Below are 17,358 nucleotides of genomic sequence, written 5' to 3'. Positions count from 1 at the left end.
AAATGAACAGAGGCCTTAATTTAATACATGGGTATAGACAGACAGCTCTTTCAGGTGCCATTTGCACAGTGCATCTCTGTTTTTCATCATTACAAAGTCTCACCTTTGACAGCTTCCCCTCTCATGCCCCAAAAATGCATTTCACACACACGTCACAAACATATATAAACACGGACTGCACTGACAGTATGGCCCATTATTGTAGGAAAGGTGATGTAATAGCTTTTTCCTGTGGTTCTCCACCACAGCTACACCCTCTGCTCTCCAGCCGGGACTCCCTTTCTGATTAACACCTGTTAGCCTCCTTTCTCTCTCCCTCTCACTCAGACTCCATAGTGTTAATCCCGCACTGCGTCTGGTGAGCGAGGAGGCTTGCACACAGTTAACATTTCCCTTGTGAAATATCATATTACCCTGTGTAATTCTGGCCACAGTAATCTTTTCATAGGACTTTGGCCTCACATGAGACGCTGGCTAAAAAGCATTATATAGCTTGGAACAAAAATATACCGGCTGTCTGAATAGGTGATTTCATATTTATTAGCTTTTCTCTGCTGTGTCTGCATAGGTTGGGTGGAGTTCCCACTATCCCCTGGCTTACCTGTCTCCTGCTTTTCACCATGGTGTTAAGTATCCCTCCACCATTTGAGAGACCTCATAGTGGGCAGTGAGAATGCCAATGCCAGCAGCACATCATAGGTGTAAGCCTGCCCTCACATGGCTGAAGAGCGCAACGACAAAGGGGGAGAAAAAAGCACCCATGGATACTAGTTTAGCTTCTCATTTCGGCTCACAGTGGTAATAATGGGGCCACTGTGATGCAACAAAGCGGATACACAAAAAACGTATTGAAAAGTATTGAATGTATCAAAGAGAATAAATAGCTGAAACACATCAGTATAACACACTTCATTACATCTGTTCATCCCTGAATCTACTCTCATCCCTCTCTCCACTCCTGCTCTACCTTTATCACTTCAATCACTTGGCGATGTGCCTTGTGCCACTCAGAAGGCCAGTTCACACAACACAAACACACAAACACACACACACACACACGCCCAAACACATGCATTCATCAAAAATTTTCTGTCCTCACTATGACCGTCATCCATCTGTCTGTCAGTCACCGTGCTTTGAAGCTCTGTGCAATCTGGATATTCACCAACCCTGCACACGCACGCATGCGCGCACATGCGTGCGCACACACACACACACACACACACACACACGCACACACACACATACATACATACACTGTACTTGACACACAGAGCTCCAGCTGGACTGCTGATCTCACACACTTGGCCAGCTGAATATTCATCATCATCATGCACTGAGGACCTTGTAGGCTCAGCGATGCAACAGCCCAGTGGTATCAATTAGGGAACCTGAATCTGTTTCGTGTCCGTTTTTTCCCCTGACAGACCAGCATTGATTTAGTGGCTGATCCCTCAGAGCGACCTTAACAATAAGTTGGTAACACTTCAATGAGCTTGCTGCTAAAGAGACCATCTTCTATGGAGTACTCAGGTTTGGTTTCATTTCCTTGCAGGATATTGTGAAGATTGTAATGAATCCATCAAGTCTTCCATTGTACCATATAAAATCTAAAAAATATTGTATCAATAAAAATGCCACACATACAAATACAGTCAGATAACATGACCATAGAAATTAGCAAGCCAAGGTTGTGTGATCACTTCAATAGATTACACCAGTATATTTTCTTACCTTTGTCAGAATGATGATTTGCACTGTTAAAGTGTAATTTGCAGGTTGGACACAACAGTGAATGAAAGTTTAGAGAGCAATGTAACAACTCAATCATTAATCTTCAACCGCTTTTCCGGTTCCGGGTCACGTGGGGCGTTTGGAGCCAATCCCAGCTCACATTAGGTGTGGGCGGGGTCACCCCGGACAGGTCACCAGTCCATCACAGGGCCAACACACAGAGACATACAGAGACCAACAACCACTCACACTCACCAGTTAACGCAGACATGATGTCTTTGGACGGTGTACCGGAGAACATGCAGACTCGACAGCTCATCGCGTCACCTTTAGTGCAGTAAATGTCGACGGTGTGTTGTGGGTGCGCAGACTGCTGCAGGAAAGGAGCAGCTGGCTGCAGCACCTCGGTTTGTCCTGCCTCTTCTCACGTACAACGATGTAACTATTGAAAAAACACTTTTCAGCTGAATTTCTGCCTTAATGTAACCTTTAAAACCCTTACTCTTCGACAAAGTCCCATAAATATTCAAAATTATAATAATTAAAAAAAAAATAAATAACCTGCAAGTTAAGATATTGAAGGGTTATTAGTTCAGTATGAATTGCTGATGCCAAAAAAGGGGATGTATAGCTGTCGACCACGAGTGTGGCTCTTAGACAGTTAAAAGGTGGGAACGGGGATATAAATGAATGCATAAAATATTGCTAAATCTAACTAGAAAAAATAAAGCATTTCATTACAGTGATGAAACAATCCTGGAAACCCTGTATCAGCTTAAAAAAAAAAGACGGGCTTCTGTATTTGCAATATTCATCTCCTCCAAACCACCTGCGACCTACCTGCAATGTGCCCTGAGGAGATCTCCTTCAGACTCTGGTTAAACAGATGAGGGACGAACAAGACGTCTGAAATTCGGGTGAAGCTGAAATGAGGTTTTAACAGTCTGACTTCCACATTTGTTGCTATTCCTTAAACCATAACTGTCACTTACACTGAAGGTGTTTCAGGAGGGTTAGGCCATAGCCTGTCGAAACAAGAGGAACAAACAGATCAACAACTCATCAATATATGAGTGTCGATTTAAGACAGACCTGGAAACTGATCTATTAAATGTGGAGCTACCTCATGTTACTTTGTGTTTTTACTATATATACATATTATCATGTTGCCCAAACATTTTCAAAGTCATTTTGGTAGCCTAAGACACCCTGTCTATCGTGATCGCTAAACAGTAAATGTAAAACCTGTATTTAACATGTATTTTTCTGGTTTTACCAGAACAAGTTTTCTAATATTTCCAAAGGAAGATTGTCTCTTAGAAAATTGCTTAGTTAACCTTTGCTCCTAACACCATCTGCACCGCCTCCTTCCACTGACTGAATTTCAAGCTAAGATACAATGGAGCTCAGTTCGTGCTTTCAGCATACCAAAGCGCCTCTGTCCTCACAACGGCCAGAGTATAAATAAGAAATGGGACAGCCATGAAGACCAACTTAGGTTATTTGAGCGATACAGTATGTAATAACTTATCTTGAGCTAATTCTGTTAAATTTCTTGGCTTAAATGGAGCAGAAAATTGAGAGTGCAAAAAAAACAGAGGAGTGTCTTACAAACTCAATTACTCCCTGGAAGCAGTCCAAGTGGTCAACTTGGATGCCCCAGTAGATGTATATCAGGTGTTTTGCTTTGTTTTTTCCTTTTTCTTTCACATGCAAAGCCTCGTCTTTGGTGATTAATGTGCAAAAGAGACACAACTCCAAGAATCATTTTAAATTAGCAGAGAGATCTGGTCCTCATGGTCATCACCAGCCAGAGTTACATGCAAGTACAACTTTTAATGAAAAGCCTTTCAGCTTTTTATCTGCATAGAGGAGAAAACATCAAGAAAGTGAAGAAAGACTGAAATAAAACAGTTTACATTTAAAATTTAATTTAAATAATTTAACATATTCCACGCGAACAAAAAAATCTGAATATAGTGTTTATGCTAGAATAACCCAATCATTTGGTCAAACTCTTACATGATATGGACTAAACACATAAAATCAACAGCTGCAACAAAACAAGTAAGCATCTTTATTCACAATGTAGAAAAGTGAATATTGAGTTCAAATAAAAACAAGTGCAAATGACTCACAGTGTCTCTGACAGTAAGAAAGATAGATTACATCTTTCACAAAGGATAGTGCAGCTCTTACAAATAGTACTCTTTATATGTACACAAGCAGAGCAAAGAATAGTTTAGAGTAATTAAATTATCCTTCTTTTCTGAGCACTTTAAGGTTTTGTCAAGGATTGTATGGGAATGCAACTGCATGGGTGCAATTTAGTGTTCTTTTTAATATTTTAACCTCAAATGAGAACTGTGACTTCAATCATGAGCTTTCACTTTTATATATTGCACCACTTTTTATATGGGGAAACAAATTCCATATTACTTACAACTTGAAGGCTTTGTTTTTGGCCCATTAAATGGAATGGGAATAATATACATTCATATAAATAAATTACAATAAAAACGTTTAAATAAATATTGCAAGTGCTCCCTTCTTTGAATGTAAATCAGTGAGAAAAGTTTCATGTTTAATCACGGTTAGGTATGACCACTCTGTCAGCAGTTCTCTCCTAACACTCTTCTTTTTGGAGTCAAACTCCTTCAGTTTCCATCTCAGACTCTGAGTTGTCCAAGTTGGACACAGTGGAGCTGTACCATTCTGCACTCTCCTCCTCCTCCTGCACTCCAGATACACCACTACCTCCTCTGTCTCTCTTCTCGTTCAGCATTTCCATGGCTACCTGGTGGTAAGGATGTTTGCGCTTGGTGTGTCGGCGAAGTGTGTTGCGCTCAGCGAAGCGTGTGTGGCAGAGTTGGCACTGGTAGGGTTTCTCTCCCGTGTGAACTCTTTGGTGGCGTTGGAGTTCACCAGCCTCCCTGAAACGTTTGGCACAGATGGGGCACACAAAGTTCCTCTGGCCTGTGTGGATGTGCTTGTGTCTCTGTTGAAGAAAAAGTAAATATGGTCAACACTATGGTCAACAGTTCTAATCAATATTTTTTACTGAGTACTTCTTTGTGTTTTGAACTTGACGTTTTTTGCCAAGAATCCATACCAGCCAAATTTATTAAGTGGACTCCAGATGACTGCTAATGTTGTTGGTGTTATTATAAATAGCAAACTTGTGCTGGCAAGTTAACTATATCAACTTGAAACGGGAAAAATAATAAAAATTCATAGAAATATACATTCATTCATAAAGAGAAAATCCTCTGTTTTGAAAAATCACATTCTCCCTGTCATGTTACCGCTGACAAAAATGTCATGTCCCTACAGGTTCTAGCTTGTTCATTTTGTCAGTTCCTGCTTCTGTCTGTCTCATATGAATGTGAACTGAAAATCCGTGGGGTTTGGACTGCTGACAGATGGTGGAACAAAATACTAGCAGATTCATCAGTAAATAATAATTAGTTGCAGTTCTAACTCTCAGCTTGTTTCTGCTGCTCCCGTGTGGCCAAGAAAAACAGTTGTTGTCACTGCAATAATAATTTGTGAAATTCTTTCAGGTGACGCTGATGAAATGGTATGTTGTCATTTTCTTGCACTGACCTGCAGATGGCTGGAGCGTTTGAAGGCTTTTCCACACTGCTGGCAAACATGAGGCTTCTTCTGCGAGTGAGTGATGGCGTGGCGCTCGAGGTCAGAGAGGTAAAAGAAGACCCGTGGGCACAGCTGGCAGTACAGCACCCTGCGAGAGCCCATGGTGTTGGGTGACGCTGCCGGAGAGAGAGGATCCAGAGGGTCGAGGGGGTCAAGCTTGCCAGCGGCGAGTACGGGTCCAACTGGAGGGGATGGTGGAGCAGCCGTGCTTGAGAAGTAAAGGTGGTCATCCAGAGGTAAGCGTTCTGAGTGCAGGTCAGAGGGGTCAAATTTGGGCTCTGGGGCAGGCGATTGGCCTTCTGCCTCTGAGCTGGGCTGAGTTAGGGGGTCATGGGTCAAACTAGTGGGCTGTGAGCTTTGAGAGGAAGCTGTAAAAGCTGATGGCTTGTTGTTTTCATTTGAGACTTCTTCAGTAGGTATGGCTTCACTTCCAGGATTTGAATCAGAAGAGGTTAGCTGAGCTTGGATGATGGGAGTCATGTTGTGGTCAGCAGGGGCAGATGAAGGGACAACAACAGAGGTGAGACCAGACCTGGAGTTTACATTATTCACTTCTGACACCATAACAGGAGGGTCGTTGACACTCAGTCTGATCACGGGGTGAGACAGAGGGGGCACAGGTGATGCCAGTGTGCTGGCCTGGCCAGAAGGCAAGGGGAGGGAGACTGGGGCTGATGCTGCAGTGATCTGGGACAGCTGACCTGTCAAAGGGTCGAGGACAGCAATAGGAGCAGAGGTAGAGGTAGGGTCACCAGAGGAAGAGGGCACAGAGGACAGGAGAAGAAACATGGGGGTGGAAGCTCCGGGTGAGGTCTGAGTGACAGACAGGGGAAGCGAGAGACCCACTGGAACAGAGGAGAGCTGGGAAGAGGAAGAGGACGACGACAGGAGGAGGATCGGCGCGTTGGTTGAGGGGTTTGTGAGGATCTGGATGGGCTGGGTGGGGACTGATATCCCAGATGAAGGCGACAGAAAGGCATTAGCCTCCTGAACAGCTTTAACGCCTGGCTCTGCAGCCTTAGTGGGATCCAGGCTGTTAGGCAGACTCATGAAGACTTCTGGAGCTTTTGTCTGATCAACTCCCAGTGATGGTGAGTCAGTAACAGGGGCTGGTGGGGGATAAAGATCATCAGAAGATACATTTAGTGCATTATCTAAACTTTGGCTAGGATCCGCTAACTGTGATGAGACCTCCCCTTCCTCTGCTGAGGGGGCCTGATCTGACCGAGGATCCTCTGACGCGGAAGCATGGACTTGTGGTACTTTAAGTCCATCTGGACTGAGAGTATACGGGATTCCCTGGTCATCTATGAGAAGAAGGTTGTCGGTGTCAAGGTCTATTGAAGAGAGGGATGTGAAGACAGAAGTAGAAAAGAACGAGGGAGACAGAAGAGAGTCTTCCAGCGTATCTGTGCCATCCACGCGCAGCACAGCATCCACTTCATCCTCCTCCACTACGTCTCTGTCTCCTTCACCCTCATATTCATCTACCTCCATAATCAGCGAGGTCTCACAGCCAGAATTGTCCAGAAAGTGCCCACCCCTCTTCTCTTGACTCTGTCTTTTCTTGGGCAAACTCAGGTCCAGTGGTTCTGTCTGTTCCTCCATTCCTGCCTCATCAGGTGTCTTATAAGAAATCAAGTCCATTTTTTGCAATATTAGAGGAATATTTTTCTCAATGTCTCTCTCCTCAACTTCCTCTTTAATTCCCCTCTGGCTCATTATTTTATCCTTAGTGGTGTTGGAGATCAGAGCAGTTTCCGTCCCATCACTGTGCATGATTTTAGCATCCAAAACATTTATCTCTTTGCACATTTGATTCCCTCTCTCGGCCTCCGTCCAATGGAATGATACTTTTTTAGACTCTTCGGTCTTTTGAGGTGAACTGTCTTCCAGCTCTCCTTCATTTTTAACAGCAGGTATTTGGATTTTACTCCTGTTTCTCTCTGTAATCACAGCTCCAGCTGAGACCAAAACAGGTCTTCTGAAATGTGAACAAGCAAAGTCTTTGGTCAGGCTGATGGTGGAGTTTGTGATTGGCCTTTTGCACCGTGGGGGAACAACAATTTTGATTCTGATTGGTTGGCTCCGCAGAACAGGCACTCCAGTCTTTACTGTAATTGGCTGCCTGAACCCACCAATCTTATTTATTTCCTGAGAGGCTGGCTTCGAATGCCCACCCACCTCTGGCTTATTCCCATTGACAGAAGGAGCTTCTTGTCTGATGATGGTCACTGCTGCTTTGACAGGGCATGGCTGAAGGTTACCTGGTACAGTACTGAGTGGGGTTTTGTCCTTTGGGTCCAAAAACATCTCTGTCACTGGCCCTGATCCTTCTGCACACTGGCTGCCATTTTGGACATCCAGGCTGCCACTGGTCAGGACTGAAGCCAACTGAGAATCCATTTTGGGGCATACCCATTTATATTTCTAAAAAGGATCAAATGTAAAACTAATTACAATCAAAATAAATAATACATTACAATCTTGCAATATCAACATCTGAATAATAATATGTTACAGTGGAAAAGGAAAATTACTACACACATTATGTTGTTGTGCTGGGAAAACTACATGTCTGGGGATTATTGGGGTCAAGTTTAGTGCAAAGAGCCAAAAATCATCCTCACAGATTCAGTGATACCAGCAGCAGCCTACACATGAAGCACACCAACCCCAAACTAATGAGCGCCACCCCCTCCCATCACAGCACCGTCCTTTATTTGTGTTGGTTAACTCGGAGGATCCTAAATTATACCTCGGCGATTTTTCTTACCGAGAGGTCGACCGGAGTCTCCGGATCATTCAGAGGAACGGACCGAGGGGTCCGAGCGGTGCGAACCAAATAACATCCCCTCTCTCCCATTCCAGGCGTTCACATGCAAACACGGATATTACCCTGCACATAATAAAGGCTATCGATTCATTTTTAATTCGTCTCAGAATAGTACTCTGATTGCCGGGCTTGGTTTGCGTCCAGCAGCCTGCTCTGAAATGAGTGTGGGGGATAAACCGAGCAGCGCTGTCCGTGGAGGACGCCATTACGCACAGTCGTAGGTCCGAAATGCCCCCATCATGATGGTGCGTGTGCGCATTGACAGCTCTCGGACCTGGGACACCGCCATCACTGACACGACGCTCGCAGCGGAGAAACGTGTATCATTAACAGCCAGACCGAGCCGAGCAGCGGATCCTTCCCTCAGCGCCGGAGCTCCCTCGGACCTACAGCCAGCCATTTTAGAGCCGAGGGTCCGAGACACCGTGAGCGCAAACCCGGTAGCGTTAAGGACAAACTTTCCCTGCGCGCTGTCATTTCCTGCAGCCCCGGCCGTCAGGGCCGGCCGAGGACGCGCCGGACGAGCTTTCGATTGATTTTAAACTGTATTTTAAAGTGTACTCCACCCATACAGTCGCTGCATAGGGACTGGCTTACCCGAGCTGTGGATATTTCCGGAGGACCAAATATGACTGTGCAGTGTAAAGGGTGATGCTGCGAATACGGAGGGAGGGAGGGGTCAAGGGGAGTTGCTATGGTGTCGCAGCCTACCGGGTCCGACCATTAGCCATGTTCAGCCTATGAGTATGGTTGAACCTGCAGCCTGCACGGAAAAGATCTGTGTGCGCCTGAGAGTCAGAGAGACGGGGGGGTCACAACCAGAGAGGGACAAAGGACGTACGAGGATTTACGTGCAAGGCAGAAATAATGGGCAGACCATTCTGACATTATTTTATTTCATATCACTCACACAATTAAAACTTACAAGCCTCGAGACTTGATGCGTCAGGCTGAACAGAGGAAAGTAAGAACACAACCTGAGACAGCACAGGTCATTGTGTGTCAGGCTACATGAAGGTATGATCGCTGTCATTCATAACTGGTGCTGCATATATACATACGTGTACAGTACGCACTTGCTCAGGCTGGAGGTTATAATTAGGCCTACAGTTTGATATTGTGAATGAAAGGCCACGTTCCCTTAAGGATAGGGTAGCCTGCCGATCCACTGGAGCAGTGAGAAATATATGTAAAGCTCTAAAAGACTGTAATCATTAGAACATCACTGAAAAGTAGAGGGGGGGGGGTGCATGCTGTTGTGTGTCAGGAGGTCTTCGTATGCTGTGTAGGCTGAGGCCAGCCTCACAGGTCATCACTCCACGTCACCAGGTTCACATGCTTCAATCTCTGACACCAGCCGATGAGGGAAGAGTTTATACTGCAACCACGTGGGCTCTGAAAAAAAGAGATAGGTCACAAATATCACAAAGATTTACAAATGTGAATGATACGACTGTAATCTCCTGACTGACATAATGAAGTCTGTGTGTGCGAAGCCCACACTTACCAAGGTAGCAGGCTGGTGGCTGCAGTTTTCCATCAAAACAGGTTTGGATCGCTGTGAAGCTGCAATGCTTGTGAGGATGTTTACAGAAGAACGTCACGTCTGCGCTGTGAGGAACCATGGCATCTGTGATGTCAAACGGCCAGCGCTTCACTCCATCAACCACCACACGGCTTCTTTCAGCAGGGATCAGGCAGCGAGCTGAGAAAATCATCAAGATGTAAAAGTACGAGTTTACACATCGGCGAACGTATTAATCCTGTTGCATATTTGTATGTTTCTCTGCCCTTTGCATATGTGGCTTTATGTGAATTTCTAAATCTATCATATCCATCGGTCCTTATGTGCTTTAATGCAGCCCCCCCTAAATGCATTTACATGTACATTACATTGCTGATTCTGTTTGAAATGGCTGGAGACGCTCTCACCTCTGCAGTATGGGGGTGATGCACTCCAGCTGCCATTTGACAAGCAGGTGATCTTCTGGGGTCCATCCAGGAGGAAGTTTTTTTTGCAGAGGTAGTGGATGTCAAAGCCAACCTCATATTCAGTCTTCTGGACAGCCACCACATAACCGTGCTCCACCTCCGGAGGGGGCTGGCAGTACACCTCTAAGAGATTGGGGAGAAAACGCTGACTGCCAGTCATCTCCAGCAGAGTTTAGTCACTGGAAGAGGACTGGAAGAGGCTTCCTGTTTCCTGATATTTTAACTTCAACCAGGTGTTGTTTTTAAAGTTAATGTTGCAAACTAGATTTCTCTCTGAACTTCCTTCTTCCTTCAGGCTATTTCCAGTTTTAAATATCTCACAACTCAAAAGAGCATCTTGCAAAATGTTCTAATTTCCCTCTTTAGAGGAGGCCATGCAATTCCAAGTTTAGGCACAGGATGGCAGTAAGACACTGTGCAACAGAGCAGTCCTCCTTCAGCACTGTGTATGTCAGGGGTTTGTGTGTTTTCCACTATCTTTGATTCAGTCTTACAAGTCTGAACACAGGCACACTCGCACACATGTGAACGAATGCACACTACAAATGATTGGACAAAAACATTTCCCACCCAACAAGCCAGCATTTGCAGTCTCTCACTTCACTGACTCACATATCTTTTCCCACTCACCTCGAAAGATGCATCTAGTCATACTGAGTGTAAGGAAGCTGCAACACACATGTATCCTCATTCACATCATGGTCAGTGCAAAATACCAATTCACACTTACTTTTACAGATGGGGTGAGGATCCTGCCAGGTCTGATTCTCCTGGCAGAAATTTTCTCTGTTCCCCACTATGTCTGCTCTGCAGGAGGGAGAAGAAAGACAGTGGCAGTGATGTGAGATTTACAGTACTGAAAACTAAAGAGCTCCATCTAAATGAAAGTGATGGAAAAAGGTGTCAATTATTCCTTTTTTTTTAATGTGTCACACTGTTTAAATGTTGCATGTTCAGCTCTGGCTGACACTTCCACTCAGGCTCATCTTATTCTGTAAGATGAGTCAGTGTGTAAAGAGGAGTCAATACAAGATTAGACTGTAATGACCCAGTTAGTTTAATGGTGAGAATGTCAGCTCATCGTACACTACCCATCATTCCCCATCACCTCTCCTGTATTCAAGTCTTCGCTCCAGTACCGGCGTCTTCCTCCATCTCTGCTTCTCTACTGTTTCAGAGGTTCAGAGTCGTTACCCACAAAGCCACCATTTTGCTACACAACGCTCTCACCCGGACAAGCAGCTGTAGCGAATGGACGTTCCTACAGTAGCATCTCCCAGGATGCTGAAGATGCTGATGACTTCCTCAGGAAGAGGGCAGGTTTGGGCAGCTGCAGGTTCAGGGGGCTGAATTTCTGAAGGTCAAAGACAAAAAAGATCTTAAAAATGGGTAAAGACAAATGATTACTAACACTGTAGAAGTAGCTAGTCGTGTTTCAAAGAATTGCATTTATTACAGTTTAACACAGTGACCAACAAATGCACCATAAGAAGCAAATAACTGATGAACGTGTTGGACAATTAGAAGAAGGAAAGGCAAAGACAGGTAAGATGGAGGAACAGAGCGAGAAGCATTCATGCAGCTACCTCATTTCACTTGTATCAACCAAGGTTTGTGTTCAGCTTGTGACCCGCAGAGGCGTTTCACCCAATGTCCTGTTCTATTTGGGTTGAAATAACCCTCCTTAGATAATAAATCAAAGTTCAATGAGCCGATAAAACAGTATACCAACACCTCTTGGTGCTCTTAGCTATATATGTGATTGTATAACACCTGGCACTGTTCATTCCTGGAAGTTTGAGTACTTCACTCTGGTCTCTCGCTCTCTCTCTCTCTCTCTATATATATATATATATAGAGAGAGAGAGAGAGAGAGAGAAAGTGATGCCCGGAGAGGGGCTGGAGCGATTGGAGCTCCATCATGCGCGGGGTTTCAGAGCTGAACATGGCTTTGAAAGGCAGACACAGCTCTTGCTTGAGGGCCGTCTTAGGCATCTGAAACAGAGAAACATTAGTATAAGAATGTAAAGGGACCTATGGGAGAGGGAGAGTTATGACTGTTTGGCTGTGGATGAGAGCCTGAAGCCGAGTTCTGTTTTCACATACCACCCTTCTCCTGCCTCGTTCTGCTGCCACCCACACAGGCTGCAGCACCAAACTGCTCCAAAGCAGGTATATGAAATCCATCGTTTAAAAAATGATAAAACTGTGATTTTGAATGAAACACAGCATTAAGTAAACAGCCTTTTGATTTAGACCCGAGATGTAAAGGTCCAAAAAGGTGCAGTATGAGCCCTTTTTTGTGTTTTCCACTCACGGAAACACACACAAAGACACATCCACACACCAGAAACTAAATAGCCCAAAGCCGCATGCTTGTCCTTGGCTCTTATTGTAGAGAGAGACCTTATCAGAGGCCTCAGATGGAAGAGGATGAGAGGAGAAAGAGATGAGAGGAAAAGGGGATGAGAGAAGAGAGCAGAGGAGACGAGAGCAGGGAACAGAAAGGCCTGGAGCAGCAAGAGAGCTCTCTGGCTCTCCTGACTGTGATCCGTCGCCCACACACACACACACACACACAAACTCTGTGACACGTGCAATCCATCCACCCACATATACACATCTAATGTACACAAAAAATTCTACCCCTCTCTCTCTCTCCTCACACACACATTCACACTTGCTCACACTCACACAGTGTGCATGCAGCTCTGTGCCACTTTGACAGCGATCTGCCGCCCACTGCCTCTCAACAGTCATGAAGGAGCCCGACTCACACTCTAACACACATGCAAAGGACCCACAATAAAAACGCTCTCATACGTTCAAAATCCACCTACCTTCTGTCTGCCTCTCAGCAGGAGGATACTCTACCAGCTGAGCTGAGAACCATATCCTTATTTCACATCTTTGAACAGATAAAAAAAAATCTAAAGGGTGAGACTGGTACCCAGCTGGGTGGCGGATGCTTCAGAACGCAGGTTTACTGTATGTCACGGTCTGTAATCATTGCAGCAGTCAGACTTTGAACGCTGAGATTGTATTGTTCGTATGTGAGCTGACAGTTTAACACAAGCAGTGAGCAGTACAAACTATCGAGTGAACTGGGACCAATTTACCAGGTCATATATTAGTTTTGACCAATTAGGAGAATTCAAAAGATCCATAGCAGATAGAAATAATCAAAGTAATCATTTTGTTGAAATTGGGTTTATAGGGCTGCAATTTGTCTGATTTTATTGTTTAAACTAAGATAGTGCCAGAGTTAAGGTTTTCTTCTGTCTGCCTTGGAATAACAACACAGAAAAACAGAACAGCAATACCTTGCAGTCTAATTTTGTCTATGAATAGATTACATAATGTGTGCTATTACAATAACACCGAAAACCAAGGCCCAAAAGAAGAACAGCGGGACAAAGTGCAGTTTGTGAAGTGTACTCCACGTACACAAAGGACATACACATACGCAAAGGCATGATGCATTAGGCACGAAGCATATGATGTGTGTGTGCACATGCACACGTTTCAGCTTTTATCTCCTCTTTAAACTCATCAGCAGTTCAAGAATCTTCAGACAGCCAATATGAAAAGCTCTGGTTGCTATGGTGATGAGGAGAATAGGTCCCAGTTGTGCAATGTCTCAGTCGACAGAGTCGCAGAGGGGTTTCATTCCTGAATATCTGTCTCTCCGTCTTGTGTGAACACAGACACAAAGAGCCATGTTGACCTGAAGGTGTACTGCGCACATGTAACATAACAGTTATTCTTGTTGAACAAAAGAATATTGAACTTGAAAAATAAATCACCACAGCAGCCCGTCTCACCTCGATTACCTGTGGTGGATTTTGCTCCTGGTAAAAGAACCTGGCGTGAATGGAGAAAAAAAAGATGTCTCAGTTGACGTCAAACCCACCTGTGCAGATGGGCTCATCCCCACTCCACTGTCGGTCACCCTGACAACGGCGAATTGCAACGTCCAGGCCATTGGGAAATCCGAATCCTGGTTTACAGCGCACTTCGAGCAGGGCAGAAAATGAGTGAGTGGGAGAGAGGAGGCGGGCTACTGAGTTTTCACTGAGGGGTAGAGGCCAGGTACAAGTCCGACCTGAGGAGAGAAGAGATGATCCAGAGGGAGGACAGGGGAGACCAAGCAGGAGGCCGGGAAAAAAAAAACTCTGAAAGTTCAGCATTTTTCCGGTCGCAATAGAAATTAAATGGTGCCAATCAAAACAATTTCAAAAAGCACTAATGAGGTTGTATAACTACACGGGATCTATGCACAGTGCCCCCTTTTACAATGCACAATCAAAATGAAAAGCTTGTGTTCAGCTCTGGCGTCGGGTACATTTTGTGCCCAGATTTTGTGGATGACCACGGCTTTTTTTAATTTATTTCCTAGCAAGAAAACACACAGACACAGATGTGTGTTGGCACAGCTGCATGTAGACACACAAACACTTTTAATGACTGAGCCCACATTGGTGTTCACAGTGGTAACCGAGGACACACATGCACACAAACAGTTACCTGGAGCCACACAGCTGAGACCACACTGGCCATCACACAGACACTGACGCTTGACGCCGCAGTCTTTGTCAAATTTGCAGGGCCGAGGACACGTCCTCCTCCTCTCCTCTCCCAGAAGTCTCTCCGGACACGACTCTGTTGTGATACCACACAGACAGTCACACTGCCTCAGTAACTGTCCCTTTTTTTCTTTTTAACTCTACTCCATTTGCGCCCCCCCCCCCCCGTAAATACCACAAACACTAAGACCACAATGAGATTTTGTTTGCCCACTCGGCTTTGTTTTCTCTTTGAAGGGAAGTAGTTTCAGTGTGGGTGGCTGGGCAAACATTTGCCACCCAGATTGCCAGCTGAATGTGTAGATGGTAGCCATTAAACCATCAGTCTTGCTTTTTGTTGAAAAAAAAAAAAAGCAAGTGCTAAAGATTAATCCTGAGCATAATAATTTACAGCATTTTGGCAAAGGCAAATGGCAAAAATGAAACTCATATTTAAACAGTAACAGTACTCTATACTGACAGCCCCTCCTCATTTTCGCACTTCTCCATGCATATTCCACCACATATTATAAAACTCAATGCTCCACTTACTTTACATTGCACACAATATCAATACACCCTCAGTGCCCAGAACATTTGACGGAATAGTAGGAAGGAAAAGAGGGAGACCCAATGGTTGCCCAATTTTTCATTTCTGAGAAATGGTGTGTGCTACTGTATTAACTCTGCCCACAGCGAGTGTGACCAGAAACACACATGTACTAACCTTAGACATACATGAGCACCCCAGAACAGCACTGAGACGCTGTGCACAGCACGAAAACTACATACACACAGCACCTGCATATTGTGGCACATGGACCAGTGTTTAGGAGGGTCTAGAATTCACCTGTTGAGGTCTAAGAAGGGTCTGTTTTGGCCCTAATTTGCATTGTGAGGATAAAGTAAATGCAAATTTACTTAGAATTTATTTGAATTGATATTAACTTTCCCATCAGTACTTTATATTTCTGCCAATTTAGATTAATGAGCTCTTTCTTTAAATTTTGCACAAACATCACAAACTCAATCAAGTGCGTTTCAATCAGGAACAAAAGTACACTCACTGCATTGCACAGGCTCAGCCTCAATTAATGCTAATGGTTCAATGCAATCATTTGATTAATTGCACAGACCTTAGTTGGCTGCATGACAGAGTCCACTCAATGTCTGCACTGACAAAAGATATTCACTTGATATGCCATCGCCAATGTATATCAAGTCTTCAACAACAATCCAATTTTGTTCATTGTGTATGCAAAGACCTATATGAGGGTGAGGGACGGTGGGGACTTACCTGAAGCCTGCAGAGACACCGTTCCAGTCAGAGCCCACAGGGACAGCAGGAGCAGTGCACAGTCCATCCTTGAAGCCAGGCCTTAGACGTATGAAGGAGGGAATGCACAGACACAGAATGTTTAAGGAAGGGGGGAGATGGGGGGGGAGGGGGGGGGGGCAGCGAGAGAGAGCGGGAGAGGGTACAGCCCTGCAGCACACATCTGGTTCATGTTGCCGAGGAAAGAAGTGAGGAAAATTCCAGTCTGAGGGACCTTTCACCCATTTCTGTTGAGACAGCAGATAAAAGGGATGACACTTACATGGCTGTTGTCCCAACCCACAGTAAACAAACACAAATAAACTAACAGGAGGAGACAGAGGAAACGGATAGAGTTTACCTGATGAGCGCAACATTTTCTTTCCCATACAGCCAACCATGCAGCCTGATGTGCCTTATGTCTTTAATTATTTAAATGGTGTTTAGGCCAGTGCACAGGTTTTTCTAGTGTAATCATACACTATTACACAATTTAATGGTCTAATATATTTTACTAGCTGAATGGAAGAAAACATTTCTGAGAACTTTATCCCGATTAAGGCAGTGTAAGTGTTCTACATTAAATGTCTGAGGGAAGACGTGTTCCTTTGTTGAACAAGATAACATATTTGGACAGCCTATTAAAGGAATGTATACAATATGAGCAAACGGAGAGTTGAGAAATTCCCCATCTGAAGATTGCTGTCTGAATACGTCTTGAGCAATTCTGCATACTATCGTATAGTTTCCAGACTGAAGTAATAATCACAGCCATAGTCCTCCTGACATGTCACTTCTGTGGCCCATTTCACTGAAGAATACTGGCCTTAACTTAAGGCAAAGCACACAAACAATACACTGGTGATGAAGCATGTGAGAAAAGCAGAGTAGTGAATGAGAACAATCCTTTATTGGTGTTTTTGGGAAATCTCAACTACATCCAAACAACCAGCGCTGAGCTGGCTGGGCACCATGGACACCACTGATGCAGCAGGGCAATTGTAGTTCAATTATAGTCACTATAATATAGATCAACCACATCTGTGAGGATATTAGAGACTAAATCCTGTTGGGAGAGCAAACAATCACTAATTGAGGTGATAGAGACTGAAATAAACCAACAAGGAGCATATTGACAGTGTGCATAGTCCATACATCACTGGGAAACATGGGTCATCAGGGAAGATAAAGTAAGTCTGCATGAGCATCATGTTCAAGTTACTGAGTCACATTTGTGTTTATCCATGGTCAAAGAAACC

At 44.4% G+C, this 17,358-nt stretch overlaps 2 protein-coding genes across 3 annotated transcripts; both read right to left on the bottom strand.

Annotated features, from left to right (window-relative positions):
- Positions 1-3,693: 3,693 nt before the first annotated feature.
- LOC115044745 (zinc finger E-box-binding homeobox 1) lies at positions 3,694-8,831 on the bottom strand. Of its 2 annotated transcripts, none has more exons than XM_029503948.1 (3): positions 8,825-8,831; positions 5,341-7,821; positions 3,694-4,732 (listed from the first exon to the last, which is right to left on the bottom strand). In XM_029503948.1, the coding sequence occupies exons 2-3, from the start codon at positions 7,795-7,797 to the stop codon at positions 4,382-4,384; spliced, it is 2,808 nt and encodes a 935-aa protein (XP_029359808.1). In that variant the 5' UTR covers positions 7,798-7,821; positions 8,825-8,831; the 3' UTR covers positions 3,694-4,381. The 2 variants fall into 2 exon arrangements, with proteins under 2 accessions (XP_029359808.1, XP_029359807.1); XM_029503947.1 differs by lacking the exon at positions 8,825-8,831 and adding an exon at positions 8,168-8,789.
- Positions 8,832-9,124: 293 nt separating this feature from the next.
- ntd5 (ntl-dependent gene 5) lies at positions 9,125-16,155 on the bottom strand. Its single transcript, XM_029504091.1, has 8 exons — positions 16,082-16,155; positions 14,747-14,881; positions 14,133-14,324; positions 11,450-11,573; positions 10,950-11,026; positions 10,160-10,342; positions 9,735-9,932; positions 9,125-9,622 (listed from the first exon to the last, which is right to left on the bottom strand). The coding sequence occupies exons 1-8, from the start codon at positions 16,146-16,148 to the stop codon at positions 9,540-9,542; spliced, it is 1,059 nt and encodes a 352-aa protein (XP_029359951.1). The 5' UTR covers positions 16,149-16,155; the 3' UTR covers positions 9,125-9,539.
- Positions 16,156-17,358: the final 1,203 nt, after the last annotated feature.

Source organism: Echeneis naucrates, chromosome 6 (assembly GCF_900963305.1).
Source record: "Echeneis naucrates chromosome 6, fEcheNa1.1, whole genome shotgun sequence".
Lineage (NCBI taxonomy): Eukaryota > Metazoa > Chordata > Actinopteri > Carangiformes > Echeneidae > Echeneis > Echeneis naucrates.
This window is presented reverse-complemented; position numbering and strand designations above follow the sequence as displayed.